This window comes from Opisthorchis viverrini (genome assembly GCF_000715545.1).
Source record: "Opisthorchis viverrini unplaced genomic scaffold opera_v5_572, whole genome shotgun sequence".
NCBI lineage: Eukaryota > Metazoa > Platyhelminthes > Trematoda > Opisthorchiida > Opisthorchiidae > Opisthorchis > Opisthorchis viverrini.
Genome location: NW_008752237.1, coordinates 1,910 through 15,595, shown reverse-complemented (window position 1 = coordinate 15,595; position 13,686 = coordinate 1,910). Strand labels below are relative to the sequence as shown.

The window sequence follows — 13,686 nt, the reverse complement described above, 5'->3', positions numbered from 1 at the left end:
TCGATTACTGATTGTGGCCCATCATGGAGCACCTATGTGGATTCGGATCACACGTTTGTTCATTGCTGCTTTCCGTTGTGCCTTTCAGGGGCATGCGCGTCCCCACCCAGCCATTGAGAAGCTCTCGGAATCTAATTCCAACACTGGATCGCAAGTAACAGTCGATGCTCGGACACGTAGTGCCCCTGTCTGTGAGTAAAATAAAACTGGACATATGTCAGACGTCAGGTGGAAGAGGTTTTGTGTTTATCATTTTCGGACAACACAAACGCGTCTGGCAGTATCGACTGAAGTAAGTTGCTGCGGTTACTCGAAAAAGGTAGGACTGAGCACGATCTGCTCTATGGTTCTCCCACTCAGGTTCGAGTTACTAGCCTTTTTTCATACGGCAACAAGTATATGATAGGCACTGAAAACGGCGTGATAAAAGAAGGGCATTTCCACATTCTATGCCGCATTGTTGCACTCTTCCTGCTTTTACCTTTTACCGTAACTCTCATGACATAAGTTCACTAGCACCTGTTATTAAACAGATTGCGGGAAAACATCTTGGTGGCCACTTAAAGCTTGGTGACAATGCTCGATTTTTTTTGAGTTGGGTAGATTCCTAGCAGTTATGGACACAAGGCAAAAACAGGGTCTCAGTATTAAAAAACGTGTTGGTTGAAGAGTGGATAAGCGTCTGTTGTAGCACCAACACTGAGATCATCATCATATTTTACTTACGACGTACGTTGGAATTCAAAGACAGGAAGAGCAAGGGCTAATACCATGTGAGTATATTAGTACCCGAATAAGGTAGAAGGTAGGCAGGAGGCCTTCTCCTCTCCCATCATTCTGGAAAGTTTTCAGACCTTGTAAGTCACGAGAATGCAGGGGTGGCACTACAGCACGATTGTTCCCTCACAATACGGACTGGCTTTCATTGGCATCGCCGAGGGTTGAGTGTAGAATTCACTCTAGACCTGGTTTGGAAAGACTGGTCAGTGGCAACTGTGGGTCCATCACTTAACTGAAAAGACCCAAGCCAAATGCTGCTAATTACACAGTGAGTAGTTGGGGTGATTTGAAAATTCAATTTACACCTGGTCGTACACTCCACATGTCATATCACCGAATGTGTGGTCTTCGTAACTGCGGTGAAGAACCACTGGGATTGAACAGAGGAGGACAAGATATGCAGAGTTTGCACAAATAACCGTTATAGATGGTTGGTCGATACACTGGACGTGGAAGGGGAGGTTTCGTATATGTACAGGTTCGGTCGAAAGGGGTACTTTACAGTGTGGACGGCTAACTTGACTGAGACCAGTCGATTCACATATCTTCCATAGCCCATTGCTGAGCAGCTTCCCGATCCAAACGTCGACGGGTCACTTCATCCACAATTTTCTGCTCGAAACCGTTGCTGCGATCCACACCGTCCCAACGATAGCCCGGAGCGATGCCATATCTGTTGGGTGGGGGCTCAGGGCCCTGGTACCGGGGCCGCTCAGGACTATCCTCGTCTCCAGATGAAGCGGATGAAGCTGAAATAGGTAAATGACAAAATGAAAGCATTCCCAGAATTAGAGTTCAATGGGTAACTGTTTGCAAGAATAAGTCCAAAGCCTCCAAACAACCGCGAAAAGGTCACGTGAGTATCAATCAAGGACTGGGAATCACCAACTAGATTTCTGATCACGGAACGCCAGGCGAGAAGAGTACACGAATAGTGGCTGCATTAGAAGGGCTCCGTCTGAACAGACATCACATCTTGAGAAACTTACCGTGGTATAGATTAGCACCGCCAAATGGGGTAATCCAGCCTAGTGATGGGTCGATAAGCAAAACACCTTGGTCATTGGGTCGGTGGTGATCCGGCCTTTGCTGAAGCGATCAAATCATCAAACCACAGAATCCGACTTCGCCTGGAAAAACAATACAGCAATCCTCGAAAGCATCCCCGATATTCTATGGGTTTCCACTAACAGAGCCACGAACAGACGATACTTACCTTCATGGTTGTTGAGTGCTAGTACAGTTTTCCCTGTCCATCAATATTTGGCAAAAAAGCGAACCTAGTCGCCTTGAGCAGCTGGTCAAAACGGAAAGCCCACATAGGGCACAAAAACCCCTTTGAAAACGCGAATTAGTCACGCTACAGTCAGTAAATGGGCCACATGAATCATTTTACGGGTGGTATAATGGCACTGCATTCCAATAGTTAGAGACAGAACTGGCAACACGGGTTGCAACGAAGGTCTAGCTGTTTTGTTCTCAATAGCCCTCCTCTAGGATCATGTAATAACGTTGTGTACCGATGACAGATGGTAATAACCTATGACGCGGTTCGGCGGCTATACGGAAGCAGAATCACNTCAATAGCCCTCCTCTAGGATCATGTAATAACGTTGTGTACCGATGACAGATGGTAATAACCTATGACGCGGTTCAGCGGCTATACGGAAGCAGAATCACCAACAACGTACCTGGGGTGAAATTCCTAGTTGGGAGACCGAGCTGTGCTGTTAGGCTGAAGACAAATTATCCAAAATAACACTCCGCCAGTACGACGGACGAATGACAGTATGAACAAGTGTTGGTCCTGTGAACTAACGCCGTCTGCTTATACCACCGAGTCGGGCTGCAAGGTTACGGAGTCCCATAAAACAGGGAGTAAGCTGTTCAAGTACGCATGTGCTGTCCGACTGTCCTATAACTGACTTGAAGGCCAATCGATGCGAAAAACCAGCGACATATAAGCAGTAAACCTGTGGACTGATGGCATCTGTAACTAACAGGTAACGTTCACTGTACTGTAGAATAGTTTCTGCAATCAAATAAAAACAAAAGAAGCACAAAACAACCGCAGTCAGTTGGTCGTAGATCGCCATGAAACTAGGAAACTTAGCTTGGACTCCAGTGTCAATCTCTTTTTACATATGATTAAAGTGACTAAACCATGAAAATCAATAAAATATAGTTGGGGAGTTAATAATATTCGAGATATAGTGATAAGTGATCAAAACACCAGCTGATTTATCATACTTGACATACGACATTGTGATTGAATCATAAGCGGTGTGCTTGACCGCCTTCGTATATACCACTCTCAATCGCATCGCAGAGGAAGCCGCTTTAAGTATCCGCACTCAATCAGTTTCTCTAGCCAAGCGAAGAAGCCGTTGGAGAGGACTTCAGAGTGGCAGCCTCTCTCAAGCGAAATCACCTTGTGGATGGCACAATCCAAGGATGAACACCCGAGTAACCGCGAGTAATCGCTTGAAGATTCAATCAGCTGCTGGCTTTTTTGGCTCGAAGGTTCGGCGGCCTTCTTGAGGCGATTTTATCAAAGTTGATGGTTCTAGGTAAGTTTCAGATACTTTCGGACTAATCTTAGGAAACACCGACAGCCTTTTCACCCATCGACAAAGGCTGTCACCGCAAGTCAAGTTAGATAGGTTTCACTTGCTATCTGATTCAGTAGGTCAAACACTTCGGTTGCAGCAATGGGTCTATCGCAGGTGCCACAGATGGCTGCTGCGATTGGTCTTGGAAGGTCGAAAGCTGAAAAATGATGGTTGTTCTGCTATTGGAATCGGACACTCAGTGTCGCACCATTTCCATGTTGATGTCCCCACCACGACGATATAAGTCACCTGACCGCTCCTTTTGAGGATGATTGACATTTTCGTCATTGTGACCAGGGTTACAGCCTCTGGTTTCCAGGTTGGAATGTCGATTTCCTTTCTGTCGTTGACTGAGATGACAAGCATGTTGGTAGGGTAGTATCGTGCGGAAGTTTTGATCGCTTCTTTATCATCACTTCCGCGAATGCCACGAGACCGTGGGTTGGGAGTTATCCTGTAGATCAACAAGGTGTCCAAGGCTTCTAGCGTGGTCTCTTCCCCGTTCGTCCAAAGATATCTAGGAATCGATTGGCATGAGTTCATCCATACCAGGCCAATAGACAGATGCGAGTGAGGATCTTCATGTGTTTCGTTCCCAGACGTTCATTATGAAAATGAGTAACGATCTGCCGATGACCCTAGGTGGAAACGACGACCTGGTAGCCGAAAATAAGATCATCATCAACAAAAGACAACGAAATTCACCGCTCAAACAGTTGCCTAAGTTCTCCTGAAAGATTCTTAGCCGACTGGTTTGGTAGTGCTCCAGTCTTCTGTAGTACGTTGCCATTTGTGGTGGCATGACTAATCCTGTCAAAAGTCACTGGTAGTTGGTTTATGCTTTCCAACACCGCAACACGGACTTCTGATTCGAAGGCAAGAGCTGGCGTGACAGTATCTAATGGTTGTATCGCATGAGAACCAGTCAATTGCAGAAACACATCTGCCTGTTCAATCCACTCGGTTGAGGCATATTTTACGGTAGTAGTAGCCAAGCATGATTGTACCCCATCATTGCAACCTTTTGGCTGAGTGCATACCTCCCTTGGAACCAAATATGACTGGCACTAGTTTGTGATCGTCACGTCATGGCTTCGTCCCGCTGGAGTCAGTGACGTTGCTGCATCGGCAATTGCCTGTTGTGTACAATCAGGGAAGTGGCTGGTTATGATCAACCCAATCCTCCAGTTGGTTGCACCCGCAGTGAGGCTGATAGGCGGATTTGGGTTGAGGTGTATAACAGAATTTCGGGTGGCAATATTTCATTCACCTCTTCGAACGCAAGTTGACAGCCACGTGACCAAACCACTGAAACTCCTTGGTCAAAAACTGATCTAAGAGGTCGCGTAAGCGCGGTAGTTGGTGATTCAACCCAAAAATGACTCAGGTTCACAAAGAATGGGTGGGGACATTCTGACGGGTGCTGTGAGTCGGCATTTTGCATCGATAACGAACACGAGGTACTTCACAGAAGTTACAAAGGACTCAGATTTTTTTCTTCAGCCAGAAACCACAGCCATGTATACTCCGAAAGACACCATCCAAACGGGACAGAAGCTCTTCTGTGGTCGCTTACACTACGACCAGCAACACAGAGTAGCCGCTATTTCATGTAATGCCTCCAGAAGAGCGCGGGGTGTCACGGAAATCCCATCTTAGGAGGCGTACCGCAGTAACAAACCTTAACTTTTATTTCATACCCATCTGCCAAGTTAGCCGTTGTCCATTTCGCAATTCGCGCCATTCTGATGGAAGCAGGGAGACCACTCGTCTCAGTAAACGACCGTTCGGCTCGCGTGACACATTGCCCAGCCACCGTAGTTGATGGTACTGGCTACTCTCTGCTAGTGATGTAACAACTACCCCACCCGTTTTCGAATGACGTTGTCACAAATATGTTGATGCTATTCAAGATTTGCAGTCCTTGGGGAATCAATAGTTAAAAACATGGAACGGCCTCAGATTTTTCCCGTAAAGTCAGTCTTGCAACCTTACAGTCCTTACTGCGGCCTAGTAGTCACGACTATTGAGACCAGCTGATATATCTTTTTGATGCCACAAGCGATGACAAATGAAAAACGTCATTCGGGTTCTTTAGATTCATTCACTAATTCATCAGACACTTCTGTCAGAGGCATGTAAAATTCTCCACAAATTCCAGTGCTTCTACTTGAATTGTAAGGAGTATATTCAGAGATCTCAAATTCTGAAGCATGAATTTGCAATTAGTAGGCGCAAGGTGCATGCCGAAAAATGGTGGTCAGTTTATTCAATAGGGCTTTGCTTCGCGTTCGTCTTCAAAGACGGAGATGTCGTCTGCATATTCCAGACCGACGGATTTGAACACTGGGGTTTCGAAAAGCTTCTAGCATTCGCCTCATTATTTTTATTGATAACTAATTCAAACACGAATGGAGAAAATGGACATCCATGCCACTTTTGTAGGAGACATTTTAGAGTCCACCATGCACTCTCACACGCGCAGAATTATGTGGATATAGGGACCGCATTATGTTCATAAACTTCTGTGTCATACCCTGTCGAGCAGGTGTGGTTAACAGCACTGACTGATCGATAGAGTCGAATGCACCCTCTAAGCCAAGGAGCACCAAGATTGTGGGTCGTCTGTCCATGTGGCTTAACCTTAGCACCTGACGGAGTGTGAAGTTTTGGTCGATCCAGCCACCACCCAGTCGAAATCCTTTGGAAAATACGATTGAGAATGCCTAATGTGAACCCTCCTATGAAATGGTCGCACTTGGGGGTCCATCTTGAGGGGAGAAGTTACTGTGTACGATAAGCACTTTAATTCATCTGGTGCCAAAACATCCCATCTATATGGCAGGTAAATTCACTAACTTCCGTAAGGATTGATAGGACTGTATCGAACAGAAACATTCCGTATCGGTTGGGTAATCCTATGTCTTATCAGCACTTCTGTTTGAAGGATAGAAACAACTATCTGCTCTGAATAGAAGTCTAATTTGTCTGGAGAGTTGAAAGTCGGTCTGTCCAGCAATAACACAAAAAAATCAGCAGCGTACTTACACCGTTTGTGCTTCTTTTTCTTCTTCTGTTCTTTTTTGGCAAAGTATTGCGCCATTGGATCCTCTGCATGGATTTGTGACTTCAGATGTTTCGTCAAATCTTCATCATCCGCATAACGAGCAAGCGGCTTTGAGCTCTCGTATTCCTGTTGCTTTAGTTTCTCGTAGGTCTCTTGAACAGTTTTGATACTAACGTGAAAAGCACAGGTAGATTCAGAATAGAAACACCTACCCGCGGTTCCAAACGTCATATCTGGCCTCCAGCTCTGCCTGTTTCTTGGCTGTCGCCAATTCCTTCGACTTTTCGGCTTCTGTCTTTTGTGGGGCCTTCTTTCGAACAACTGTAGGCGCCTCTTCATGAGTGGTGGAACTAAATGGCAAGTCATCCGCAGTTTCACTGTAGAAAGCGTCCAGAGTTTCAGGAAGATCCCCTCTGCACAGCCATTTAAAAACACAAAAGTAGCAATAGATGATGTTAGGAAGAGTGTTTACGGACTGAAGCCAAATGAGAAAACTGACATGGGTGTATAGTGGTAAATCAAGACGTGGTTTCTGTAATTGTAGCATGAGAAGAAAATGCGATTACAAGGGTCACTCGCAGTCTACTGATAGAGTAATTGATGTTCTATTTAGACAGCTGGAAGGCTGGAAGAGAAGTCCGTTGAAAGTCCTCCCAGTTGGCGAACATCCGAACGTAACAAGAGGAAAACGATTGCCGACTTCAGTCAAAAAACATGACGTAGACAGAACAATCAATGTGAAAACGAAGAAAACGAAACCTTTATTCTGGACTGAGTCAACTACTCACACGGACCTACCTATCGAGTAAAATAACATCGGCTGTAAGACGAATGGGTGTTGCGAGGCGGTTCAGTCTACAACTGTCTCGATCAATCACACCTTGAGAAATGGGAAAGGAAAGCTGTGCAATGCAGGTAAATCGATGGTCGTAAAACATACCGGACCTTCTGACGGAAGCTTCACTCAAACATAGTGAAGGTCTGATTCGTAAGAACGTTCATACAGGGAGTGTCCGTGGGGTCCCTGATCGTCTTCATGTACTTCTAGCCTACCCAGGTAGAGTGGACAGTCGACGCAGTTGGACTGGGCAGAATGGGGCATTGGATGTGAAGCAGAATCCCTAGTTCAAATCTGAACTGAGATTCCTCGAGAAACATGGTGACATTCGGGTGGTCTATGATGGACCGCACTCGTTTGACCCTCAAGAAAGAGACGATCGCCAACCAGTCACAATGCCATTACTGAAAGAAGTAATGCTACACTCTAGCGTGAAGTGGTGGTTACACTAAACTATACCCACGGAATCTCAAGCAGGATGGTCTAACTGCGGGAAGTGTGCGTTACACGGAGCGTGGGACCGTTTGAACACATTGTAGCCCGGTGACGAGCTTGGGAAATACCAAGGAATAGCATATCCAAATGTTGGACTGTAAGTCTACGTAACTCGTGCGTCGCAACCAGGTCAGACTAGAAAAATCAACGTTTAGCTAGTTAGGATCGCTTAATGCGATGGCGGTCCCAGAAAGCAGTTTAAATGCCGTTAAACACCCGTAGGAATACCCAAGTGTTTCGCCACAACTTAATTTCCAGTGGGTAGAAAGAAAATATTTCTGATCAGCAGCCAACAAAGCCTCCTCAGAAATCAAACCCAGAATTTAAATCCAGGGTGAGATATCTGAACAAAATAACGCAATGTTGCATGCCTATCGCCTCACCAATCGTATACCAGTGTTCCGTTACGTGAAGGCACAGCCCATAGTTCCGGTCTCCACCGGACTGTACTTCTATCAGGCTTATTTTTTGTCTGATCAAGGTACATTGTTGACCGAACGGATCGGCTACTTGTTGACCAGGTATAATTGAATTCCATCTATTGGAAATGGAACTTTGGACTGTCCAGTAATTTTGTCACACTACTGGATTTCACAGTGCTAAAATACAGTGCGTTGTGGACCCGGCTGAAGAGTACTAGACGACCGAGCCTAAAGACGCCTACCTAAGGCAAATTAATGGCCTCTGGCACGAATACCTCAATCTTGCATCGAACCTGCATGGCGCAGCATGCCAGGTAATGCACTTGAGGTAGTAAGACGACGTGTTTACATCGACAAACCATCCGTTCAAGCCACGTAAATGGACGCAGTGTCCGGTCAGTTCATTTGATTTTTTTTCAGCTATATGCCGTGTAGCAATGTTACATCGGTTCCCACTGCTGTCGATTATGGGAGTAGGAAAGAGCCACCCCACACGCCAGTGCTGACCCAGCCAGCTCAGCAAGTAGTTGCAATCAAGTGAGGGCTGCAACAGCTACGAGTCGAGGGCAATAGCTTTGATGCCGGAGCACAAATGACTGCATGATACATCAACGTCAATTTATACAACAAGCCATTGATGTGCTCGGATTCAGGTGCTTCTTCCGGAGGGAGAAAATATCATCACTAACGAGTTTACTAGTCATAGTTTTCACAATTCATTGCCAAGTCAAGCCTCTTAGTAATCTCTGTGCACAAGGCTATGCGAAAACGAACTTCACAGGATGTGTAGTCCAGCATACCCTACGGGGAATGGCCATCTCATCTCTTAATAGAAACCTGCATCGTAAGCATCCGGTGAGCCAAGTTAGACCACTGGTTCATAATGCGGCGTGGATCGTACTGTGAATACATTATGCTTAACAGGTAAACTAATGACGTCGGTGTAAGAGAGATTAAAAGTTGGGGAAAGCTATCCCCAGCCCTTCTGACGAGAAGAAGGACTTCAGTCTTTCGCGCGTTGGCCGTGACTTAAGCAATATTCCAGGTGCATCATGCTGATTGGCTGGCCCCCAATCATCAGGCTTGCAGTCCTCACATTGTCTTGGAACCGCATTTCTCAATTGTCAATTGTAAAGCGGGTAACTGTCCCCTCATTGCCCCTGTACCAGTGAACGAAAATGTAGCGGCCGGAACCAGCGTACTCTTGGTACACGGTTTGTACCTGAATGGCTAGCTGACTGACTAAAGTGAATTGCGTCAAAACATCAGTAGGATTGTCCTGTTCCACGACCCAATAGCTCCGAAAGCATCTGGCACATTGTAGTACTACATCACGCTGGAGCGCTATTAACGGAAACAGAAAGAGCTAACCATGAATATCGAGCTCTACGGGGCGGAGTACATTTATCGATAACCGTAAGCTGTTGCGATTTTGTAATTGTGAAATAATCAGAACACGCAAGGCATAACATAGAAAGGCTATGTTGTTGTTGGCACCAGTCAATCTGTGAAATGAATCAATTATGACTGGGATGGAACCCAGTGAAATACTGGAATTAACTTCACGGATGCTGGGCACACAATGTCATATTCGGCCTTTTGGAAATCTATGCCGATGAATCAATCAAAAATCTCCATTTACTCTACCTCGCAAACAACTAATATAAGCAGTACACTTATTTTATCCGTAGTGAAAAGTGTTTCTGATCTACAAGCACGTTTATGTGAAAAATGGTATTCAGTTATGGGGAACAAGCGTGTACAGCGCACGAGCTACCGTTCGGAGCTGTGATTAGGTGATCAGTCAGAATGGAAGAATGGAGCGCTGACCTTTCGCGCTAATGGTTCGAACGAGGAAAATTCAAGTTTACAAGGCTACTGGAGGGCGGAACGTATGCTATATAGACAACATCCAGCCGGGAGCCAACGTGAAGGGGCGATGGAGAAGTCCCGATAACCAGTGCTGTGAAGAGTTATTGGGCTGTCCAAGTTATTGAGCATCACCACTCTACCAAACGCTCCAAGGTGATCACTCTTCTTTATCTGAAGGTTACTTTCGACTCATTGGAATGCTAAAACATATGGCGGTGCCTGGAGATCAAACGTGTCCTGCATTTTTATATCTTAACTGGAAACTGTATGACAATCCAAGTGGGTGCATACAATGAGGTGATGCCAGAGTTCACAAGGTTAGGTGGTTTGGGACAAACATAGCCTCTCACCATTCCTCTTCAAATTTGTTAATCACATACTGTATGAAACTTTTCACCTGCTTCTGGAAACTCGGGAACAAAAATACTCCAGGTTCATTCGCTCCCAGACATACAGTACTCGGGTGATATTGCTCTCCTTGGTTCAGATCCCTAAAGGATGTAAGTGATTTTAAATCGCAAATAAGTCTGTTAGGAGCCTCAGTATGCGTTTCACACTTGCAAAGTGCAGTGTTACTGAAATACCGCATAAGGCTAAACAAAAACATCGTGTTTGCAGACCAGCCAATCGAAGTCGTAAACGAACTTATCTACCTGAACAAAAGTGCGGTGAAACGGCTGGACACAAGATTACTTCTCGAATCAGGGTGACCAGTCCAGTTTTTACAACAACCTCCAACATCTACCACACCGACGTGAAGTTAGTTCGTCTGTCAAGGACAGAGTATACAACGCGGCGGGGTGGTCCGTACTGCTTTATAGATCAGAAACATGGCGCGATGTAGGAAACTTCTCCGTGTTTACTCATCGGTTTCCCTGAAGCACTAATCAAGTGTGGTAGAAACACCGGGTTTGCAATTCTGAGGTAGGTCAGATCGTTTTGGGAAAAAATGAAACCTCTTGTGATGAATGGGTTACCTATGCTCCGTAGTTTATATTGTTTAGGATGTATTTCTTATACTAGAGGACCACCTACGCTTCAGAGATCTTTAAATCCAGCCTCCGTTTGACTGGAAGCGATTGGGGGGTGCACAACCTAGTGTGAACCTGGTAACAAACTGTGGAAGCACTAAGCAAACTCAGTCGGGTGAACAACTACCACCCCCCAAGATATGTACCTCCGCATGGCACCGAAGCATCGGTGTTGAACACTGATGTCATTCCGTCGATGATGACGATGACCTGCGCACTGAACTGATAGGCACCTAGTGACGATGGCAGACATGGTTCAGTCAAGCAGCAAAGCTACCGCCTTTAGCTGGCTAGTTTCCCGTTCATTCAGATAACTGAGGTGATTCAGTATGAAGGGGTTGACTATGCTACTGCCTCCAACGCATGAATATATCATCCCCGTTCTCCCACTTTTTGTTGACCGAAACTGCTGCGACCAGAACGAATACCTTGGCGCATGGTTTACAGCCAATAAACAGAACTTTGTGGAACAATTGGGCTGTACTCATTGGGCATATTTATTCACAATGACAAAGCGCACAAACGGTACTTACGAAATATACTTCACCGTGACGTCATTGTACCTCCGGTGTTTTCCCTTCTTCGGTTCCAAATAGCGCTTTAGATACTCATCCTTAGGAATGGAACTTGAGGACATGGATACACATTGAACTGCAAGGAAAACACAAGAAACGTGTTGTTGGAGGGCAAGCGTTGAAGTAAGAACAGTCGAATGGAGCATAGCTGCGGTGTCATAGTCCTTCAAGCCCTAAGACGTTGAATGCAGTGTGGATCGACCAATCTTCAACACCACCCATAGCGGTACGCCAGAAGCTAATAATTCCACGAGACTATCGCTTACCAATTGACTAATAAGGCGAAAAAAAACAGATTTTGCATACGGGAAAACTGTCAAGATCGAGGTGCTTCTAGCTGCGAGCAAGACTTCATGCTTTATCACTAGTGCGGTACTTATAGGGAAGATTTTATTCTAAGGCGACTTCGATCTCCATTTCTTGTGCGCCACTCAACGTGAGATCTTAAAATACGTGGTGAGAAGTTCGGCTCCGAAGAAGAGTTCACAAGTTATCGATTTACTGGCGCCGACCTCACTGACTGGCGCGAATGGAATGAAACTCGCCTCTGATGGTCTTAAATAAAATGTCTAGTGCGGAGACCGTCTTCGGGTGTAATTCAGAAGTGGTTTCCCTCCATGGAAAACACTTCACTTGTCTGTGTCGGGTGATACTTCGGAAGACTATGTAGCCCGTTTTTCTGAGACAAACTCATAAGGAAAGGAATTTTTGGCAACCTACCAAGTACGATCAAACCGTTTAACCAGCCAACGGAAAACCTCATCGAAAAATTTACCTGAGTGAAATTTGTCGCGCTCAACAACCCTCCCCAAAAGCAGTGAAACATGAATTCTTAAAAGGCGTTGCTTGTTAGAGAGTTGTTGTACTTCTAAGATATGGTAAGACAAAACACGGTAAAAACATGGTAAAAATAAAACATAGACATAAGAAATACAACGGATTCACAGTGGTCCTCGAGGAATGAGAAGTCAATTGGAGGATACGTACACAACGTCACAAAAGGACCTGCGGATCCTAACCACAATTTGTGAAATACAAATGAAGCTCCGGGGACCAATCATACTCAATTTTAAATGGGAGAAAGGAAGCCCAAGTGTAATGTACATCAGGTTCTCCGATTGGCACGAAAAAACAAGTGTTCCTGACGCAAAAAAAGATAGTTCCTTCCCAAAGCCTGGAAAGCGAAAAATCGTTCAGCTGTAGTAGCACCCTTTCGGTGCCTAGCTGCCATGCCACCCGAAGGTTGCACGAAGACTGTCTTTACTATCTGTGTCCCCAACTAAAAAGAAGGCAGAGTTATTAAGGTAAGGCGATTTCGTAGAAAGTTTCGCAAACATGGCATAAAATGCATTTAGTTCCCGGTAGGAAAGGGATATTAGAATTGCTCCTGACAGAGAAAGGCTAAAATATAAACTTCCTGGTAGCAAGCGACACCATCGAGACTTCGGCAACACGCGACCGTCGATGTAGCATGAGACTTGCAGTTCATGGTTGTGCATGGGCTGCGATGATATCAAGACCCAGAAAAGAGGCGGATTAGGGTCCTAGACCCGGATCCTTGGCTCAACAGCCTAACCGCAGCAGTGGTTGAAGTAAGCCATCACAACAGCCAACATTAGTGAGCAAGTCGACACACATGTTCCAACTACCAACCTGGAGGACTAGGAGACAAACTTAAACCGACCACATTGTCATCAGTTACCGATGGCGCGGATCAATGACTGCAGTCATTTTGGAACACTTTGGTGGATTCCGACCACACACTCGTCCGGAGTCGCTTCTCCCTACGTTTTCCAGGACTGCGTAAAGTGCGGACAAACCGATTGGCAACGGTAAGAATGGCAGATCCGGATGTTAGACGAGCTTAACAGAATCATCTTCCAGGGTCTATTCCAAATGCTCCACCATCAGATATGAACTCATACTGGGACAAAATTGCTATCTATTTGCAGTGCTGGGAATTTGCCTGTTGTACGGCACCACCAGGCGCACTC

At 45.6% G+C, this 13,686-nt stretch overlaps 2 protein-coding genes across 2 annotated transcripts; one reads left to right on the top strand and one right to left on the bottom strand.

Moving 5' to 3' along the window:
* Positions 1-214: 214 nt before the first annotated feature.
* On the top strand, positions 215-507 carry T265_11766 (hypothetical protein; the record flags this gene model as incomplete). The annotated part of the gene is made up of 2 exons (XM_009178514.1): positions 215-319; positions 361-507. The coding sequence occupies 2 exons, from the start codon at positions 215-217 to the stop codon at positions 505-507; spliced, it is 252 nt and encodes an 83-aa protein (XP_009176778.1).
* A 508-nt stretch (positions 508-1,015) lies between these two features.
* On the bottom strand, positions 1,016-13,191 carry T265_11765 (hypothetical protein; the record flags this gene model as incomplete). The annotated part of the gene is made up of 6 exons (XM_009178513.1): positions 1,016-1,529; positions 6,441-6,628; positions 6,672-6,872; positions 11,651-11,768; positions 12,214-12,371; positions 13,085-13,191. 6 exons carry the CDS (start codon positions 13,189-13,191, stop codon positions 1,318-1,320), a joined length of 984 nt encoding a protein of 327 aa, XP_009176777.1.
* Between the last annotated feature and the right edge of the window lie 495 nt (positions 13,192-13,686).